The sequence below is a fragment of the Embiotoca jacksoni genome, unplaced genomic scaffold (assembly GCF_022577435.1).
Source record: "Embiotoca jacksoni isolate LCO1_2020_lvr unplaced genomic scaffold, fEmbJac1.0.p SCAF_11, whole genome shotgun sequence".
Lineage (NCBI taxonomy): Eukaryota > Metazoa > Chordata > Actinopteri > Embiotocidae > Embiotoca > Embiotoca jacksoni.
The window spans coordinates 8,279,393-8,301,835 of NW_027185241.1; the positions used below are offsets into that span (position 1 = coordinate 8,279,393).

General features: G+C 42.4%; 2 protein-coding genes across 3 annotated transcripts in view; both read left to right on the top strand.

The window, feature by feature from the left end:
* Positions 1 to 52: 52 nt before the first annotated feature.
* Positions 53 to 19,665, top strand: mindy3 (MINDY lysine 48 deubiquitinase 3). 2 transcript variants are annotated; one of them, XM_069142908.1, is made up of 16 exons: positions 53 to 146; positions 657 to 1,000; positions 1,201 to 1,280; positions 1,518 to 1,578; positions 1,687 to 1,893; positions 2,082 to 2,133; positions 2,879 to 2,993; positions 3,250 to 3,323; positions 3,459 to 3,538; positions 3,772 to 3,842; positions 4,622 to 4,702; positions 12,285 to 12,357; positions 14,307 to 14,379; positions 16,843 to 16,930; positions 17,796 to 17,867; positions 18,613 to 19,665. In XM_069142908.1, exons 2-16 carry the CDS (start codon positions 907 to 909, stop codon positions 18,760 to 18,762), a joined length of 1,371 nt encoding a protein of 456 aa, XP_068999009.1. In that variant the 5' UTR covers positions 53 to 146; positions 657 to 906; the 3' UTR covers positions 18,763 to 19,665. The 2 variants fall into 2 exon arrangements, with proteins under 2 accessions (XP_068999009.1, XP_068999010.1); XM_069142909.1 differs by having other exon boundaries at positions 55 to 146; positions 661 to 1,000.
* A 2,221-nt stretch (positions 19,666 to 21,886) lies between these two features.
* itga8 (integrin, alpha 8) overlaps positions 21,887 to 22,443 on the top strand; it is a 40,260-nt gene continuing 39,703 nt past the window's right edge. The window contains exon 1 of the mRNA XM_069142911.1: positions 21,887 to 22,266. Coding sequence (XP_068999012.1) covers positions 22,073 to 22,266 — 194 coding nt within the window. The 5' untranslated portion in view covers positions 21,887 to 22,072. The remainder of the gene's footprint in view (positions 22,267 to 22,443) is intronic.

Below are 22,443 nucleotides of genomic sequence, written 5' to 3' on the forward strand. Positions count from 1 at the left end.
GACACGTCAAACGTACGTACGGTTTTGTTTTTGTTTTTTTTGCAATTCTGTTGTAAATAAACGAATGACAGAGACGCTGCTGACGGTGAAATTGCCCACCAAAAATAGAATCAACACGGACTTGCATTACTCGACTGTGTATTACGGTAATTAAGGTTCATCAATAAGTAACTAATAACGAAATAAGAATTCATTCAACGGCAGCAGAAGAAGCCGCAGAACGAGTCGCAACTGAACGACAAAGAAATGAAAGATTAGCTGCTAGTAGTAGTAATGCTAATGCTAACTGCTGACATTAGCAACGCAACTCGGCTCTTAAAATCTGTGACCGGAACAATCATTTCTCAAAGAGTTTTACGGATGTAACGATGCCGAGAACAGCCGCGAATAACCGCTCACATTATTGTCGTAAAATGTCTCTATCCGTTTTAAAGTATTTGACGTTATCGCAACTGCTAGCTGTTTTAGCTTTTTTTTTTTTTTTTTTTTTTTTTTTTTTTTTTTATAAAGCGAGTAACTATAAAACTGTACTGCCGCAGCTGAGTTCAAACCTCGTTAGTCTTAAATCGCGCCACTTTCGCAGTTAAGTTGTCTGCTAAAAGTAAAAAAAACAAGTGTTTTCCTTACAGACAGTAACTTAAACTGTGTCTTGGCAGGCAGGTGTGGCTCCGTTGATGTCATTCCTACCCGCCAGTTTGCTGCCAGCCTCCAGAGTCAGACTGTGTCGTACCACGCAGGTAGCTTGTGGCCGATGCCACAGGCTCGACCTACCCAGAGAGCTGGACTGTCAACACCGGGGAGAGCGAGAAGCAAGTTAGCCTCGACCGACCTCTCTTGTCCCCACGTGGCTTTTGGGCTGAAGAGTTGAGTGCCTGTGCGCTTTGCCAGCGCTTTAAAAAAGTGATCATGTCAGAGTTGAATAAAGAGTTGGTGGATTTGGTTTGGTGGAGACCATCCGGCGGAGGAGTGTCTGCTTCAATCTTTCGTAGATGGACTCAAGGTATGATGCTTTTGTTTCAGTACTGATGATATGAGGGTTGTTTTTTGGGGTTTTTTTGCAGAAAAGGAAAGACGTGTTTTACTCAAAAACAGATGTTTACAGGGATAAAAAAAAAAAAAAAAAAAAAGGCCTCTTTGTCATTATTGTATTATGAAAGTTTTTGAGGTTCTCTGTTAACACACTTTTTTTGTTTATCACAGGATTTGTTTTTAGTGAGCATGAGCACACAGCACTGGAGCAGTTTGAGGGAGGCCCATGTGCTGTAATTGCACCTGTCCAGGTATGTTCTAGTTCAACCCCTTTGCAGTATTATCACTGCAACGTCTATGCATCTTATAGTGATATGCATTGTTTTTGTAACTGCCTTAACAATGGTTGATCATATATTTGAAAATTGGCTAAAAAAAAATCAAAGTCCATGAGTCTCTGTGGACAAGCAAAACTTAGCAAGTGTTGCATTTTGCACCATGGAATATTTTCTTGCAAATTTGGAGACTGAGTTTGTGTTTCTTTGCAGGCTTTCCTATTAAAGAACGTTCTCTTTAATAGAGAAAGTTCCAACTGGAGAAAGATGTCAGGTAGATTCTCAGAAGAAACATTTAAGCCTTTGTTTTTTTTCCATCATTTCATATAGTCTAGTGTTTTTTATTGATAAATAATGCATGTGTTATGCTTGTGTCTATTAGAGGAGGAGCAGAAAACGGCTCTGTGTTCAACGCTGAGCGAAATCCTGGAGTCTGCCTGCTCCAGCCCCTCCACAGGGTTCTGCCTGGTGTCCTGGGCCAAGGGACAGAGCCCACACACTAGCACACATACTAACACACAGACACAGTCACAAACACAGGACATGCCAGAGCCAGAAGGCAGTCAGCCGCCCCAGGAACAGCAACCCAGTGAGTCCTACTTCTGTCATAACTCCCATGGGAGATGCACAAACCTTGATTGTCACTCATTGACTGAAGCCTTGTTTTAACAATTAATTACAGCAATAGTTACTTTTAATGACTACGTATTTGCTAATGTGGAGTTTTGCTGTGTCTTGCACTGATACTACAGTATTTGCGTGTTTTCTTGTGCCTAGCTGCTTTGGCTGCAGAGGATCTTGGCTTTGAACGATTTCACAGTGCTCTCCAGTAAGTGACACAATATTCTGCCCGCAGATAACACCCCGCATCTTTCTACTTATCCACACTTTATATAATGTCAACATTAAGTAATACTGTGGGTACTCTGGAGGGATTAAGATGTTACAACTCCTGGTTTTACAATTGCCAATATATAGCACCGTGATAAAGAAATACATATTTCTTTGAAGATAGTATCACCAGAGGAGGTATTTGATTAATATGTTCTGCAAGAATTGGCTTTCACAATATATTTGCTATTTTACTCTGCTTACAATTTGCTGACTCAGCACTTTAACTGATTGCCTTGTAAAAAAATTTTTTTTAAAAAACGACTTTTCTTACATGCATACTGTCTGTCACACACACACAAACACAAGTTAAATTAATGCAAGGCTGCATTTCCTAGAGGAATATTGAAATTTCATCACAGCGCACTGGCAGCTTAGACCACAGTCAGCAAAAAGCAGCACTGACTCCCAATGAAGAAGTGCATGCTAACTAAGACAGACAGCACCACTAGCAAGTTTTTCAAAGTGGAACGAATGAGAGAAGTGAGAGAAGTGGCTCCAGACAAAGATCAGATTTTTCTTGGCCCTCTCACGCATTTAATTGTTTTCTGCCCTATTATGAAAGGACATCCGAGCATGATGAACACAATTAATGGTCATATTGATTGTGACCTCCTAAAACCCCAAAATACTGTCTTTTGAGTGTTTCATAAATCATTCTGATGTTTGTTTCCATCCTGCAGCAAGCGAACAGTCACATCAGTGTCTGATCTCAGAGAGGAGGTGCTGTCTCTTTGCCACACCTGGAGGGGGTGCTGTGGAGTCTTGCTTTTCCTTTACTCTGTCATCCTCACCAAGGTAAGGAAACTAAAGGGCCAGATAGAGAGATGCATAGAAATATCAAATAATGATTGGATATTATGGGGTTGCTGATGTTGTGTCTGCTATATATAAGTGACCATGAAGATATTTTTAAACAACTTATGAAACTGTTTATTAATGGACTGTTAATCATTTTGTTTCACCATTTAATTCATGTTTTCTGGGTATGCATTAATGTTCAAATACACAAAAAGAAAATGCAGATGTGTTTCCTCTGATCCTCTCTGTGCAGGGCATAGAGAATATAAGGAATGAAATCCAGGACACGGTGGATCCTCTCATAGACCCTGTGCATGGCCATGGGAGGTATAAAACACATCTTCACATGTTGTGCATTTCAGTTAAAATGTAGACACTTATTTGTGTGGTAGATGGAGGTTTAGGAGATCATATATTTTCTTAAATTCCTTTTTACTCTTGATCCTTTTCTGTCTTTTGCAGTCAAAGCCTGGTGAACCTCCTCATATCCGGCCATGCTGTCTCTAATGTCTGGGATGGAGACAGGGAGTGCTCTGGCATGAGTAAGAATTCCATCAAATTATCGCATGCACATACTCCAACATGCCAAATTCACACAACAGACCCATGCACACATATCCGACTCACAGAACTCTTTTGCGGTCCCAGATTTAAACCATTTTCACCAGAGTCGTAAATTCTGTAATCCACTGCATTGCACAAAAACTGCACAAATTAATGCCAGTTTGACATCAATGAACTTTTTTTTCTGCTCTTTTAAAACCCCGTCTTGAAGAACTACATGGGATTCATAAACAGACATCCGTTGGCTTCCTCACGCTCATGGAATCGCTGCGCTACTGCAAGGTACGGACACAGACAGGTTCCCAGAACATGATTCAGAAGTATAAACAAATTATCCAGTTAGTATTAAGTCTGCAGAGGATTTGTGTTCTTTTAATAAAGCTCGACACTGAATAGGGATGGATACCCATTCTATAAACTCAGAGGAGCACAGTAGGTTTACAAATATATACACAAATGCTCATTGCTGCTTGTAACCCTAAGATGTGGGACTTTTCCAATATATGAAGCACAAACCACAGTGAGAGCTGTCATGTGAAAATATGTGTTTGGAAGGAACAGTTCCAACAGATTAACTTTAAACTCCTCGCTCTCTCACTATAGTTTTAAGTTCCGGCACACAGACACAATTTTTATAAGCATAGATCATAAAAGTTTTTTTTTTGTTGTTTTTTTAATACATGTGACGTGACAGCTTGAAGAATGGGAATCTCAAGTTATTTATTTATCATTGCCAACATCAGCAAGCCCAGAAAAGCTCAAGTTAAAATATGAACTCTGCAAATACCAGCAAATAGTAAGCAGCAATTAAATGGAGGGATCTTAAGAGAGAGTTTGCTGTGGGCACGTGACTAATACAAGAGGATCCAAGTGATAAACAGTTTAAATTTTATACGGATACCTATTAACACACACTATTTGTTGAGGGTTTGGATATGTAACATGTTTCTGTTTAAATGTTAATGCATATTACATTTTAAACAAATACAGATTTAATCAGGAAAAAAACTGAAAATAGGCTCATTTGTTATACATTTCTTTTGTGTGTGTGTGTGTTTCAGGTCGGGACATTCCTGAAGTCTCCAAAATTCCCTATTTGGATCCTTGGCAGTGAAACTCACCTCTCTGTATTTTTCACAAAGGCAAGTTCAATACACTCATCCATATAAGAGCCAGCACATATTCCACACAACAGAGACACACAGGGTGTAACATAAGCCAGTCTCCTCAGCAGGTTAGAAAAACCAAAATATGGAATGTGCTTAACAGATTTAATGTAGTGTAGGTCAGATATCAATGTGGGGACAAAAGAGTAGGGGGGGAGCGCAGGAGATAGTCATATATGGTCGGTGCTGTTTCTTGGCTTTTCACCTATCTAGCATGAAGAAAGAAATCTCAGTTTCCAAAGAGGGATTTAACAAAAGCAGCCCCCAACACGTACACACACACACACACAGTCATATTCTTGCTCTCACTTCCTCACGCTCACAGTTTTGGTTTCTCAACCATCTTTGATCAACTAAACAATGTGTACTTCATTATGTATGGCCATGATGTAAACTGCTCCACATCTGTCTATCTTCACAATGTCAGGTTAATTCCAACAATATAGGTTATACATTTTTCTGTCATGGCACCCGTTTTTGTTATACAAAGTTACTTGCATTTTATATTTTGGACTGAGACCATATTCCACATGAGCCCTTCACAAGATGGAATGAACACCAGAAACAATACTCAGGGACTAACGCATAGTTAATGTCTAAGTTTCTACTGCTTCTTAAGAAATGTAAGGAATAGACTAATTAAGGCAACCCAATAGCCCAGTGGTTAGGATGCATATCACATAGGTGCAAATACCATCATCAGTGAGTCTCTGGTTCTATTCCCGGCCAGCCGGACCTTTACCACATGTCATTTCCCTGCTCGATTTCCCCACATAAGGCAAAATGCCAAAAAATAATCTTAAAACAAAATCAAAACCAGGTCAAACTTTACTATATGGCAGGGCAATGTATGAAACATGAGAGATCTTTTAATTTGGACTGAGGGCCTTTGATTTGTAACAGATACATGTTACTTCATTAGTCATTCAGTGACAGACATTTATGTTTATAGAGTTGGCCCTGCTGTTGTGCTCCAGCCAAAAAAGAAAAGACAAATATGACTAATAACAGGTTTAATAGCACTGAATTGGTATGAGATATCATTTACAATGGTGTGACAAGACACGCTGCTGGTTGACTAGAATTTGAATAAATGTTAAAAAGGAGATTCAAAATTAAAGATTGTAAGAGACAGATTGTGGATCTTCCCTGTTATAATGTGCAACCACAACAATTAGCAACTGCAGATATACTCCCTTGCCCAGTGTGTGATTTGTTAATAGCTGGGAATTTAACTGTTGATTACATGTTAATGATATTAAACAAAATTCCGATCCCCACATGTATTATAATATCCTGGGTTTGAGCTCAGTCTAAGTGTCCAGACCCTTGGGTTTGACACATCTGTGACACTCTTTTCTGCAGAATCAAGTCTTGATCCAGAAGAGTAGGTAGCTTTTGGGGGACCAGGAAAAATGTGGTCAAAAATGCAGGTAAAGTTCTTGGGTTCCTGGAAAAGACCTATAACATCCTGTCTCTTGTGCAGCAACTCAAATATGCACTGGTGCACATACATACATGCACAGAGTTATACCACAAAGCATAGAATGCACCACCCGATTGAGGTCAACCCTGCTTTTGGAGGTTTGAAACTTTGACTCTTCAGTAGAATTATGAATCATCAGATTACTTACCTGTGGTCAGCTTGCCCTCAAACAACCATGGTTATCATCGTGAACATGTAACTAAATACATTGCTGTAGCATGTGAATTAAAACTGGCAGTTTTAGTTGGAGCAAATCGATTCTCCCTGCTGTTGTGAAAATGGCACCAGAGGGGCAAAAGTAACCTTCCAGGCAATCATCTCCATCATAGCGCCACACCCTTAATATACCATTGATTAAAAGCTCTGTTACATGAATAAAGCTTGAGCCTGCGAGGCGAGTGGATCATATGTTGGCTCAGTGATGACCCAACGTCGTCATGCGTGCGCTGATGACTTGCCAATTGCTCCAACTCCCCCAGCACTAGTGACATGTTCACATATACACACACTCTCAGTCTGACTCTTACACACACATTCCAGAGCGCAGGAAACCTAATCTTGATTAGCATTAGCGATGTGTGTGTGTGTGTGTGTATATGTGTATGTGTGGCTTCAGGTCGATGACTTCCTGTAGGGAATGCGATTCCAAAGTTTTCATCTGGATGCATTTGTCCCTCTGGAGATACACTTGAACTTGCACATACATGCATATATACTGATGCACATAGATGACGCTACGTTATGGCAGCAGTAATGGGCTCTAAAACTTTGAGCCTGAGCTGAAGAAGGAAGACATGGGACAATGTTGCTCGTGTGACCCTGTCTTACGTAAAATGGAATCTATGTTTAGAGCTAATTTGAAGTGCACTTTTCCAGGCTTTGTGACACAAAAATACGCTCTACCTGGTTATGTAGCTTTTAGCGCTGACATAGCGCCATCCTCACAAAAGCAGAAAACCTGATCCCTGCCTCTGATGTGTCAGTGGCTCCTTCTTTCTGCCACTGGGGACGGGTGTGTATTCCCCGAGTGGCTGTCAGTGTGTGACTGTGGCTTTCAGACCATCAGCTTAATGGCATTAGTGTTTTTTATCTAATCTACCTACACAAAGGCCATTCCACCATTTTTGATCCCAACCCACAACACCCCCACACTCTGTCCTTTGTTGTATTAATGCGTGTGTATAATGGCATGTAATGGGATCTGTTTTTGGACAAGAGTTTCTGAGATACCAGAAGAAGGAGCAAAAACAAGAAAGACAGACAGAATGAAGAAGAAGAGGGATGGGTGATAAATGAGGCATATCATGCAGTAGGTTTAAAAAAAAAAATTCTTCCTTCCTTCCGCTTTCTTTGAAGTAGCCATTCACTCCAGTGTACGTTAAGTCGCTTGCCCGAGTGAAAGATTCCCCAATGCATCTCAGCCAACCTCTTTACGTTATTGGTCCCTCATGGGAAGGAAAGAGGAGGAAAGGAAGTAGAAAGGAAGGATGCACTTTCAAGAGCAGTGTGGTGGTCACTCCGGAAAGGATGTGGGGGGAGGGTGATCCTCCTGTGACATTTCTCATCACTCTTTGCTCTGCCCTCACTGAGTAATGAGGTTCGCAGGCTGTATCTGACCATCTCCAGGGAGTTACATGTGTGTTTTTGTGTGTGTCTGTGTAGAGTAGTCGTGTTCAAGGTCAGTTATTTACTAAGAAAGAGAAAAGCCGCTGTGGCACTCGGTGTCCCTTCAGACTCCAGCTTCTGTCTGCATACGCACACAATGTCCTTCAGAGACCGGTAAAGAGCAAGAACCTATGTGCAGACACAGTCAATGTACGTCTGTTCAAGTCAGGGAGGCTTTATTCACATAAGCACAGTCGATATACAGCGTTACCATGACAAAACTGAGCAATATGGTTTTTGTCATTCTCATACAAGAAAGTGAGACGATATTTACAACTCGAGGTTAATTTACGACTGCGTTCCAGAGATCATAGCTGCATCCAAAAGTTCTTTTGAGAGGAATTTGTTCTAAACCTTGAGTTTGTAATTTTATATCACAGATAATGTGTGTTTTTAGGTCGGGAATAAGCCTCCAGTTCAATAACGATGCCATGATACACTAAATGTATGCAACATGACCTATAAAATAATCAGTCTGGTTCTTCCACTATTATATATTACACAACATTAATGTTTTGTCTTCATATAACAAGTAAAGCCTTCCGAGATCAAATTGTGCTAGTTTTTAATCACCTTTTGGTCCAGATAGGTCATTTGAAAATAAGATTTCTAAATAAGAGGTTGATTTGATCATTTTGATAAAATATGACACTGCTGAGTTTGAAAAAAAAAAAAAATACATACTGAAAGATAGGTCAACACAAACAATGAATATCCAAAAACAGCGACAGGAAAGAAGTCTACAGGAACTTTGTTCTGGGATTACTTTCTGTCTTTCATATGATCAGTGGGTGCGGGCCACCCGCAAACACAAACTAACAAAACAGTGTACATTAACAGTCATTAATAATGTGTGACAGGTCAGACCAAAGGCCATTGTAGTCGGATAAAAGACTGTCTTTGTCAGTGTGTGTGTGCTGCATTGTTCTTCTTTCTCCCCCGGTGTTGGTCTGTGTTATAAGACCCATCATTGCGCTGTATAACTACTCTCTGGTGTCTCCTCTCTTTTCTGGTGAGACGCACTTTTGCTCATCCAAGACAGCTCCATAAATCACCACTTTGTCCTGTCTGTCACACCTGAAATACATACAGGCGTACACAAACCCGCAGTAGAAAGAGCACACACTATGTAGCAGGAGAGATCGGTTTTCCATTGTTTTCTGTATTTGTGATCACTTGGGACACAGGCTAGTTAAGGTGAACTAAACACATTCAAAAACACACAGACTCTACATAACAAGCCTTCACACACAGACTCGCTCCTCAGCCTGTCATGTAGTGAGACTGTCGGTACCTGCCAGGAACAAGGCAGGAGACACTGTCCGAGACCTCTGCTTTGTTGTTCTGAAACCGATCCCTCCAGACGCACTCGATGGCCACTCAAAGCCTCTCAGCACACACAATAGCTCTTTGGGTGGACTGGAGGGAAAGAAAGAGTAATTCTAGTAAAGTGCTATGCCTAACTGTCTTACCTGAAGTAGGTACCTGCATGTGGAGATAAAGGCTGAAAGACGGAAGGAAGAATAGAACAAAACGTTAAGGGTGGGAGGGGAGGAAATGCTCCAACACTGGAGTACCTACTAAGCACAGGAAACGGTAGGTAAAGAAGGGTGAATTGGGCAAGAGCAAGAATGAAGGAAAAAAAAAAAAAGGCCTACAGGGCAATGATTTGTCAACCTAAGAGAGCCTGTCGGCGTACTGAACATAGAGCAACAGAAGTGCAGATGGAAAGAGGTAGAAAATAACACGCGTTCTGTGTAGTACCATATGTATAGTGGGACAGATCTGGTTTGCCTACTCCAGAGTCTTTTTGGTCATTTAAAATTGTTGACGAAGACGTTTGATTTCAATACACTCTGGTTTTGTTCTACATTACATTGTGTATTTTAAGTCCTCTGGGTGGTGTGTGTGTTGTTCTTGCTTTGTTCCTTTAGGGTAGCTTGTTGTTGCTCTGTTACGGAGTTCAAGGGCTTCGGCGAAAAGGTCGGACTGCAGGGTTTGGAATGTGCTCCTTGATTTCATAAGCCACGCTTAAAAAGATCTGGCGTTGGTGCAGCAGCGTGTGCGCGCGTCATTGTACCGTGTCAAAAGAACAGAATGCTGTACTCCAGTATCAGCAAATACGTTTCATCCGGGGACAAGTTTAATGCACAGATTCTGTCTTTTACCCAGACTCGCATAGACATTCACACATACTGTAATTTAAGGGGTTTGAGTGAACCATTGAGGCACACCAACACACACTTCCCCTGCAGAGTGTAGCTCCACGACATATTTTCCAAGTCAGCAGCATCTTCCTCAGGCCTCTAATAAAACACAGATCAAAGACAAGCAAGCAAACCTGTCATCACACACACAATCATGTAATTTATGCTGCCTTTGTGTGTGTCTGCGCATGTGGATGATCTTATGCTCACGAGTCATGGTCTTTTCTATCCCATTCTATGTGCTCATATCGTTGTGCAGACTAGCAGTAATCGTATGTTTTGTTTTCGTCTGCTGATGACCACTTACGAGTGTTTGTTTACTGGTAAAGTGTTGACATCCAGTAACTGTGGTTTACAATGAATGTGTCCATCCTGCTCTGGAAGATGATAAATAATGTTAACAGAGCTTTAGTTCATGAGGCTTATCGGACTTGTAACTCCAGCCAAAGATTAATTAGAGCTTCCATCACCTTGGGAAGAGACTCATATTTTCTTAGTCAAGGTTTGAGGCATAATTACAGTTTATTAAAACAGGTCTTGTTTCGAGGTACAGATATGCAGTCAACTGCTAAGGAACTTTTTCAGCACATTATTCCTCTGGGATCCCGTGTCCAACCTTTATAAGTGAAACATAGACATATCTAGCTCATGACAAATCGTCTGTCAGATTTATGGAGCCTGTAATGTTAGCACATCAGGTCCCAGCTACACTTGGTGTGACAGAACCGTGTGTGAGCGCATGTTCGCTGGTGTGGGGGTGTTTTTCTTTGCATCTGAAGAGCCTGCAGCTGGGAGTCATCTCTTCTTGATGTGTCCCCCTGAACACCCCACTCACTCCCTCACTCCCTCACTCCCTCCCTCTTTCTCCCTGAGTAAGCCCTGAGTACAGTAATAAGTTGACCGTGAAACCCTAGCAGCCCGTGCAGATCTGAGGCTCAAGCTTTAATAAAGGCCAGCTAAAGGAGATGAGCAGGGTTCATTCGCTCTCCAAAAACATTGTGTTTGTCCAGTGATTCGTTGTCATAAATACACTCCCTCCTTCTCTCATATCTCCCAAAAATCTCAACAGTGAGAAATCTCTGACACTCGCCTACACAATGCTCTCTCAGCTTCTCCCTTCTTAAACTTTTTTTAAGTGGATATTCATGCACAGTGTTTTCATAGAACTAAAACACTTGGCCTTGTACTCCTCAGTATTGTTGGCTTTCACTGTTACTTATTAGAAACTAATGGGTATTCTGCTGTTAAAGCTACAGAAAGTTCTGGACAATGTCTTACTGTAATTGTTGAATAAGTGTTGAATAATGCATAAAAGCAAGATAAGATTGGTCATTAGAGGACCTTTCAATCTTAAGTTGGGGTAGGATTTCAGAATACTTAAAACAAACTTTGGTTTTTGAACATGTCATCCAAACAAATCTAAAGGTAAAATGGCCTATACTTCTTCCAAACAGCCACACGAAGGGTGTTCTCACAGTACGCAATCCATACCCTGCCCGAGCATGGTACATGGTATTCAGAGTACTGTCACAATTCAGTTGGACTCGGGCGCAGTTCATATCTGGTGTGATCGCTAACCGGGCCCAACCACGGGACTCAAACACAATGTCAATGATGCGACTGTCCTATGAAGAAACATCCATTTTTTCTAATTGGATAGTATACTTTTCAGGCTCTCTCTAAACAAGCAGTGTAGAGCTTCTCATAAATCAGAGGCAGTATATATAAGATTTGATTACCTGATTTTGTGTTTGGAGTGAAAACAAATTGTCTGACTTTATCAGCAGATCAGTTAACGACCCGATGAACTGTGGTGATTGCACCGGCCCATTAGATCACACAGTGCATTAGAAGTGCATCACAAACCTGCTGCTATGAGTGTATGTTGGCTGCATGTGTAGAATATAGTTTGTTGTATTTTGGCAAGACCAGTCACTATCTGTAAACTGTGAGTAGATGCAGATGAACATCTGGTCCCTGAATTCAGCTGTTCTAATGTTTCATCACCGATGAAGCTATGTTGTCCAGTAATGTGATCTAAGCATTCCTCCTGCATGATCCCTTCCTGTCTCATCAATTTATACACAAATTTCTGCGTGCTCACTTTTGGATAATGTTGTCATGCATGGTTTCTAACTTTTCCTCTATTGTCTCTTTTATTTTTTTTCTTTCCTTCTCCTTCCTGGCTGTGTTTCAATAGGAGATGTCGCTGGTAGGTCGAGAGTCTCCATCAGAACAGGCAAGGAGGGTCTTCCAGTCATTTGATCCCGAAGGTAACGAGCAACAAGTCTTTTTATCTCATACACTGTACAAATGATCTTTGTGCTCCACCCTTTACCACGTTGTTTTTTTTCCGACTTTATTTGCTCATTTGTACATCAGTTATATGAAAATTCTGGCGCACAGATGTACTTTAATTAATCGGAACTTACACCCCCAACACAGCTACACACACACACATAGAAAAAACAACATCCTGGCCCTGCTTTCTTTGTTTCTCCGCATCCTCCCCTGCCTTCCTCGCCTCATCTTTTTTGTTCTCGGCTCCATTATTTTCTTCTGCAGGGGGAACATGGGTCTGTTTCTCTCCTCTCATCTCCATTGTTGTTGTTTGGGTTAGTGAGATCTGCTCCTCTAACAGCTGAGTCAACCATCCTGCTTCTTCCCTCTTCTTCATTTTCCTAAAGCTCCTTTCTTGCCACTTCCAGGTGACTGGGGTAAAAGGAGATGGGAAGGAAACAAAGAGTGACACAATGACAATAGAAAGATTAAGTGAAGATAGCTTGTCAGGTCACAGGAAATGAAAGTCTACCGTATTGTTTCATGCAGCCACAGGATTATAATGAGAAATGGTCGAGTGTTTGAGAGCATTTAAAGACAACAATGAGCTCTGAAGTGAAACATTTAGTCTTAACATCTGTTGCTTCTGTTTTTATACAAGACAGAGAAGGAAGAAGCCAGTATCATGCCAAAGAGAGTGGGCATTAGAGCAATACATGTTGCAAGAATGTTCAGCTGGGGACTTTAATGTTTTTATCGCAAAATGAAGTGTACTGTTCTCTGTTAGCGACAACAGCATTATTCACTATTTGGCTTGTAGGAACATGTGCTGATTTGTGTAGCTCTTTTTGTAGGTGGTGCAATGTGATGTTACTGTAAGATAAATCCTACCAGCTGAGAGCAGTCCTGCCTGCTCCGACAACAAATATGTAAACAAAACTGTCATCTGTTTTTTGCCTCCTTCTTCATTTATCTCCTCCTGTTGCGCAGAATATCACTCTGCTTGTTGTCCAATCCTCTCCTGCTTTCATCTGCCAGGACATTCTGCGTACCATATGGTCGTTTCGCGCACACGCTTGTGCACACAAACACATGCTTGAGCTACAGTAGGTGCACCCGCAGATTTAAATGCACACGTATATACAAGCGTGAAAGGAGAATGTGCGGTACACGCGCATACATATTCCCACGACAACGGAGTCGAGTGCTGTGTAAAAGGGTCATAAATCTGTCTGTGTCACATGTGGAGTTGTCTGCGTTGTTGAAGTAGGGCGCCAGACACATTCACACGCACTGTAGTGACTCACAAGATGTACAAACTCAGAAACCAACTGTCTCGGCATGTTTTTTTAATATTTGTTTGTCAGTGTCCTTATGTTGTGTGTGTGTGTGTGTGTGTGTGTGTGTGTTCTGTGCGTTTGCGTGTGCCTGTGCGCGTGTGCCCTCTCTGCTTGCTGTCACACTATCAATTAGCACTCTGACTTTGTCACTGAAATATGGCTTTGAAAAGGACAAGATTGAGTTATTTGAGAGCGAACAAGCACAGCTCTTGTCAGTTAATCTTGTTCACTACACACTTGGGGTTTATGTATGTATCTAAACAACAGACTCGCATGCTGCTGTTGAAATGATACAAACTGTAAAGTAGACGGAGCTGGGAAAAAACACATGTTAGCATTTAAAGCTTCTCCTCTCAGGTAAAGCAATCATCACGGCCATGGAATGTAGGTCATTGAGAAAGAGAGTGTGTGTGTGTGTGTGTGTGTGTGTGTGTGTGTGTATGTGTGTGTGTTAGATGAGTTCATTGCCCAGAGCCTGTGACGTAAATAGTTCTTATGCCATATGTATGTAGGGGAAGCCCCTGGTTTTCAATTAAAGCCTTTATTTTATGTTCTCTCAAGGGTCAGCTAGTTTCTCTTTCTCTCTTTCTTTCTCTCTCTAGATAATGGCTTCATCCCGGATTCCCTGCTGGAGGACGTGATGAAAGCTCTTGACCTTGTCTCGGAGCCGGAGTAGTAAGTGCTTGCATGTTCAAGGCTTTATGTTTGTGTGTGTGTGCGTGTGCGTGTGCGTGTGCGTGTGTGTGTGTGTGTATGGCACCTGTAGAGCTTCTAAAGTTCTAACTCCTAAGTCACGGCCAGGCCAGGTCAGCAGCCCTGTGCTCATGTTTCACTGCGAGGCCACTATAAAATAAGACCAGAGAGAGAGAGAGAGAGAGAGAGAGAGAGCCCGCTATAAAAGCAGAGGAAGAAAGAAAGAAAGTCAGAAACAGAGGCTTAAAGGGGGAGATCATTAACGGCAGGAAGAAAGACTGAGAGATCGAGGAAATGCTTTAAAGTGCCGCTTCAAACAGAAGCACGTTCTCCTCAGAGGAACAGTCAGCCCTAATGCTGCAGTCGTGGTCCTTGCCAAGTAACTGGACCACTGATCTGGTTTTCAGACCCCCAGATGGCCGATACATCACAACAAAACACAGCAAACTGAGGGGAGACTCCCAGTCCAAACAGGCGAGTCTCATTCCTTACCACACAACGACAGACTTCCTACAAGCATTCCCACGTGTTTAAAAAAAAAAGTAGCATCTTTAGTGCGTCATGAAATGATTTCATAAAAGTATCTGGAGGCTCTGAGTTGAAATGTCTCATGGAGATAAGTAAAAACTGTTTAGAAGTTGCTTTTTGATATTTCTACATATCTCATGACAGTCTGCTGCTACCATTTGTGGTTGACCAACTCTGTGGACTGTTCTTCAGCAAAGGTCCCAAGACTCTTGATCATCTGTTAGGAGGTGTTTGTCAAAAATATTCAGTCTTAAGATCTTAAAACATACATTTTTGTGGTGTTTTATCATTTAAATTTGATCAGAAGAAGATTTTCCGACATGTTCAAGCTGTTAAAGACCGCTTTAGTGAATTAATAAATGAACTATGAAGCCACTACTGATAATTTATTGTAACATTAGTAACTATTGTAAACACAAACAAGACGTGTTGAGAAAACTGCTTGTCGAGTCGTGCCATGCATCACCAACCTCGCCGCCCCCCCCCCCCCCCCCCCTTTTGTTGTCCAAAATGTGGCGTTGAAGGACTCCAGCACACTCTGTTCAAGTATGTCGTAAAACTTTCATGCATAGAAACGCGCATACAACTTTCTCGGTCAGGGTCGTTAACAGCATCCAACAAAAACTACCCTGAAAATCATTGCAGCAGAATGACTGCATTTCTGGATGGTCCCCGCTGACGCTATCCTCTTGCACAGCTAATGCACCTGCAGTCTCACGCCTCCTCTTGCATCATTTTTTTGAATATCTGAGTCAGACAAAACATGGTCAAATGAACCTCATCCATAAATTCCTCTGCACCCATATTTTGGGATAACATTTCCGCTGTTGGACACACGGCTAGTTGCAGTACAAGCGAAGAGGACGAAGTTTTGCTTCTTAGCAGCATCTAGAGCGCCCCCCTGGCGACCCAGACGGATGAATCCGCCTGTAGTTCTTTCGGCTACTGACTATTAAATAAGGGAGCTGGTGCAGGAAAAACAAACAGCCTTTTAAGCTGCTTCCTAGAGACACGGAGGACGTATTTAGGAATGCATTGCTTCAGTTGGCATCATTTACCATCAACACTAATTAGGCATCCGCTTAAAAAGTGGCAAATTCTCCCTTTAAAGAATGAAATGCCCGATTATAAATGATGAATATACAGCAGTCTAGACAAGCAGCTAGATGGATTGGACACAAGAAATGTCTGTGGCATGCACAATGCTGCCAGTTTGCATGTGCCATAATCTCATGTCGAGTCAATTTTTAAATGATGAAGTCATGCCTTGTGTATAGAACAAAGTCCCCACAAACATGAACTGCCCTGATTCCCACCAATACACAACCACTTGTTCATAATTACAAAATTGATCCCTGTGGTAATGATCTGCTTGTCACGCTTTCCTCCACAAGGAGCAAAAGATCAACTATAGAGTAGGATATCCAAAGTGTTTCTGGGTAACACTTCAGCAGGGTCTGTCTGCTACCCTTCTGCATCTACCATTTGTAAAAAAAAAAAATTGGCAGATGATGGGAAAAAAATGATTCTCTTCCCTCTGTGTCCGAGTATAACCCTCAATTCTCTCCTCGATGCCTTAAAAGGGCAATCTGACCAGATTTATTTTTTATCCCAGTGGAATAATAATAACACTGATCTAACACGTAGGAATGTCTGGAAAGAAGTATATTTAGTTGCACCACAGTATTCATGGTAACATGCACACCAAAACATGCATCATAAATCCACATGGAGTGATGGTAGATTTGACTCTTGTTTTCATACACAAAGCTTTTGGTTTTGTGCTTTTCTGATGGTCTTGATGTCCTTCCTGCTGCCTGTTTTTGTTTTTTGTTTTTCTCTCTCGTGATTTCTGGATCTGTTTTCCTCTGCTCACTTTTTTGTTTACTTCCTCTCTGTGCCTCTCTGCCTTCTCAGTGTCAGTCTGGTGAAGAGTAAGCTGGATCCAGAGAGCTTGGGTATAATTCTCCTGGGTCCGTTTCTGTTGGAGTTTTTCCCTGATCAGGTAGGTATGTGTGTGTGTGTGTGGGGGGAGGGGGGGGGGGGGGGGGGGGCTTGATTTCCACTTCTAAAATACACGCACTGAATGACAAATGCCTCCCACACGTCATATAATCCACACCACAGTTAAAACATATGGAGGAAGAGTTGGGTACACACATATGGGTGACACTAATGTCTATTTCCCGAGCATATGTGGTGTGCTGTTTTAGCAAATCAAAGCTTTTTATGCCAAAAACATTCCTGCGGCATCTCATGTGAAATTTATGCACGTGACGTTAACTCGTTGAGAACTTTAGAAAAAGCATTAAGAGGCCTTTATGAGGCAGAGTGAGTAAGGAAGACAGAGAGAGAGAGAGATAGAGGGGAACTGTGTTAAAGTGATCAGGGCTTTAGGGACTCACCAGAGGAATGGCCCCGAGCCGCAAAGAAATTATACTACCATTAGCCAACTGGACACACACACTCAGACACACGTGGGATTGGGGTGAGGGTTAGGGTTTCATATATAGGCATATAAACACAAGAAGCTGGACACGCTCTCAGACAACACACCCTATTAGCTTTCTGCCCCTTCAAGCCAAAGTCACGGGAAGTGTTTTGGCTCACTTGTGATTGTTTGAAAATTTTTGTTGTGTTGGCTGCTTTGTGGTAATTGGAGTTGGGCTTTAAAATGTATAAATACACATTAAAGATTAACACATGGGATTTAACATGAAGCTCTGTTTGCAGCCAAAGATGTGACTGTTTGACTTTTTGGTTATTAAATGTTCTACCCATGGGTCTTTACCTCCTTCTCTGTACGAACAGATTGCAGACTCCTCGACAACATTGTATGTTTTTCACTCTGCTCCCTGCCTGTGTTTCAGGATTCAGGAATCCCAGACTCATTTCCCGTCTACCACTACAATGGACTTAAACAGTCTAACCACAAAGAGCGGGTAAGACACTCTTTCATAGTCTGTTTTTTTCATTGTAAGTAATGGTGGTGGTTCTCTTACATATTCTTTCTCTTCCCCAATTACTTCTCTTCTTTTCCTGTCATCATTCATACCCACATGCACACACACACAGCTAGAGGCAGCCGAGCCACTCCAGAATAAGCAGTAGCTATTGCGAGCCTAATAGCCAGTCCATCCATCCAAAAACCCTGGCTTAGCCTCCTGTTTCTCCACTGGTCCTTTCAATACTGAGGCCACTGTCAGCAGCCTGGCCGTGATAAATGCTCAAACGCAGGCCTATTAAGCAGGCTTAGTTTGATGGATGATTGTCAGTGGATGTCATTGGTGGCTGTGCAGAAACCTGGTACTCAGGAATATCACTTTCTTCATCCGTCAACTGTCTAGTCTATAAAATAGCTTTTCTTTCCATACCACTACCTGAAATTGTAGGAATGGCACCACATGTGTTGCCCACACAAAAGCGCACACCTACACACACACACACACGCGCGCGCGCGCGCACACACACACGCGCACATGGCAGCAAGGTGCCTATAAGGTTGTAATGGCAATTCCATTCCCATAGCTCCAGATAGGAATAACAGACCTTCTGACAGCAGTCCCCTGCAGCTGATCTGCATCTGCTTCAGAGGAAGTGTCTGCAAAGAATTGAAGTGTGTGCGTTTACGTGTTCAGTTAACTCTGTATTTATTATGTTCTGGCCTGCATGCATTTGTGTTCTCAGGTAGAGTACGTGGAAGGGACGGCTTTGGTGCTCGGTTTTGAGGACCCCATGGTCCGGACAGACGACACTCCAGTGAAGCGCTGCCTACAGACCAAGTGGCCCTACATCGAGCTGCTGTGGACCACCGACCGCTCTCCGTCACTGAACTAGCACTGACGCAGTCTGTGCGTGTCCGTGTATGTGGATGGACCGCCGCTGCCCCACCACACACCCGTCTTCAGCCTCCCCTGAGCACACCAAAAGGTTACAAAGACTGAGACAAACACACATTTACAAAACAGATGAATGAGAACAAGAAAAACACAAATGCACACGAGACAAACATGTTCATGGACTAAACATTGAAGCCTGAGATCCATTCTTTCATTCTCACTCACACATTCCACACAAATGCAATGTCACCTCGACAGTTCATGGTTTTTGTCTGTTCACCATTGCTTGTAATTAACATGCAGGATGTTTATGATGTGATTATTTAAAAAAACAAAACAAAAACAAACAAAAAAAAAACACTAACTGACTGTTTATTTTTACAGCTCTGCTCTGTGCCGACACCTCTGCTACAGTTTGGCAGTAGTCAGTTAGGAACTGTTCAGAGAGCAAACTAGTTTGGTTCAACAAGAGTGTGCCGTCGAATCACATGCTGAACCATATCTAGAGCCAGTCGACTGTGAAACACTACTGTTAATCCAGCTACAAGACTGTTTGAGGGAAAACCTACCAAAGCCTTCCAAATATGAGAACACACAGACAGACACACTCACACACACACACACACACACACACACACACACACACACACACACACACACACACACACACACGCACACACACAGTCACTCACTGCTAAGAGTTTACAACATAAAGGGACCAACCCAGACGTAAAGATCTGGAGATGTGAACAGGAGGTTTTCAGCGTTTTAACCAAGATGAAGCTGGTTTAGGTGCTCAGTGGGTATGTGCTTCGTGCACTACACTAGGATGTTGGCCGAGGCCTCATGTATTTATTATCACGCTCAAAGGTTCTGGAATAAACACTTTTTTTTGTTCAAATTGCTGTGTGGTTTGATAGCTTTAAAATCATAGGCATCTCCCACTTCCGTGTCGTTTTTCTCATAAATAGCATGGCTTGACCAGACATTAGGCAACTTCGGGTTTCAGATGTCCAAGGTCTGTCTGGACCCGCATCACTAAATCTCATTTTTTTTTTTAAAACTAATGTCTTGTGTCCCCAGAGAGACTTTAAATCGGTAATTTCCAAAATATTCCAAGACACTGATGGTGACTTTAGTGCCACTCTATAAACAGAAAATAATCCTCCAGAGACAGACAATGCCTCTCTGTGCTCATCACCAACATTTCTCAACAAAGGACACCTAAAACATCTGCACGTCCACCTCATAGCAACGCAGGCTTTTTACAATGCATCCTAAAGCTCAGAGGCATGTTTGCCATTCCAGTTTTGTGTAACAATTGGCAAATTTGTGTTTCACTTAGGATCAGACCAAATGTTCTTAAGTCAGTGTTTATGTATTAGTGTGTGCATGCTTGCAGATAATTCTTACTCCACTCTGCATCTGTACACGGGTTGTAATATTGCCTGGGTGTGTCCAATGGATTATTCTAATGGACAATGGACGTGGATTTACTCTGACATAACGCTCCACCTAACACTCTTGCAATAACTTTGTAAAGAGAGAAGAGGAACAAGGACACCGTGCGTAAGGTATGAACCACTACTATTCCTGTGCGGTAATCAATCCAGAATTGACCTGCAGTACATCTCTGATCGGAACACACTGGCAGACTGACGGCACGTAACCTGAACAGTATGGGAGGGAATGTGTGTATTCCTGGAAATGGGATATCTGTGAGAGTTTTATTGGATGTAAGACAGTGGAGAAAATGATTATAGATAGAAGTGTGCACAAACATACCCAGAAACTAGTTACCCGTCGAATGGTGTCATAGCACAGGCGCATTACAGCGAGACGGGGCAAAGGAACAGGAATGAATCGGCTGCTTCCTCACTCCATCATCCTCACCATCTTTTTCTTCCGCGAGTGCACGTAAAAGGAGCACATCTGTATCTGCTCCTAATGTTTTATAGGAGTTTCTCTCTCTCTCTCTCTCTCTCTCTCATCGCCCCCCCTTCTCTCTCTGTTCATCTCAGATTTACACTGAACCAGCTGAGAAAGAACAGGCCTTCTGTCCTACCTTATCCTCTCTCTCAGTCACACACACACATCACTGCTGCACAGAAAGGATCAGGAAGATGTTTCGACATGGTTAAAACCAAGTCTATGTGGAAAAAAAGAATAAAGGAAGCAGGAGAGTAGGGCAGAGTAGGGTGCGAGAGAGAAACGTGCCCACCTGGCAGCAGGTCAAGGTTGGATTTCCTCTCATACACTCTTTACCTCACCTTCTCACCTGGTTTTTAATCAACTCACAAAACACATCCCAGTGCTACACTGACTGTAGAGCTGCTCTGCTGTAGTTTTACTGCACTGTGAGGCTGCTTCTAGTGTTTAATTCATTACTAATGTGCCCGGGAAGTTCAGTTTCATTAAAACAAAACTCCCTCACGATGATGAACAGCAGAGTGAGATTTTGTCTAAGTGGGTACAACTTTCATCTCTCTTACTTTTTTTTTCTCCCACTGGCGCACACAGAACCGAGTTATTGCAAGGAAAACAGTCAGAAGTGTGCTGCTAGATATACATAAAACAGCCCAGGCTGGCCTGTCACCTCTTTAAAACATTTTTTCATTGCAGGATATTATTTTCAGCAAGAGCGAAGTGTATTACCCCGGTGGTTTAGGGGGGAAATCACTTGGTGTTGAGGGAAACGGTGAGCGGGCTTAACTGCCTAAAACGTTCACACGCGGTTTAAGAGATTTCTGCTGTAAGTTGACATAATAATTACTGACATAATTACAAGTGATTATTTTCAACGGAAGGAAACGCAGCCCCGTTTAACGTTATGGTTGGCTGGTAAAAAGAAGGCTATAAGGCTTTAATTTTTGTATTCTTCAATTTCCTTCCACTCTACGTGCAGCTTGTGACTGTGTTCCTGCACTGATTTGAGACGAAAGGAGCGGTGACGCGCCAGCCTCGTATGCGCGCTCTGATGTGGTTTGTGCCTTGTAATGTGTGTGACTGTGTGTGTAGGGGGTAAAGTTTTGAACAGAGGGCGGGGGCGCAGCTTGAATAGACTTGTAGCTGAGGCTCTGGGACAGACCTGGTGGTTTCAGGGTGTCAGAAGGCAGCTCTGGGGGAGCGCAGCAGAGTGCATGCGGGGATTTAGTGGCAGGCAGTTTGCGCGGACTTAAAATTGGGGAAGGCGCATACGTTCCTCACCTGCACAGAGGAAATTCTCTCTCACACACACACACACTCTTTCTCTCCGAGTTCCCCCTCTCACTCATTTTTGGGAATAGTCCGCTTGCTGCTTCTATAGGATGGAGCGTGCACGGGACTCCGTTACCTCTGCTGGGATGGTTATTCTGGGGGTGCTCTCTGTGCTCTGGCCGGTGCCAAATGGAGTTTGGAGTTTTAATCTTTACGCAGAGCATCCCACGGTTTACAGGGGACCCGATGGAAGTTACTTCGGTTATTCTGTGGACTTCTACCAAGCTACCACCGACAGAAACACGTGAGTGCAGCATCAGGGCTGAAGCTGTCCCTCCAGGGTCCTGCTGAAGTTGTGATCTAATATACAAACCCCTCTGAAACGACACCTGTATTAGTTCAATCGGTCAAAACTTATTTTAAACTCGCTTGAACAGAACAGAATAGAAAATAAATGTTGTGAGGTGGGGAAAAAATGTAA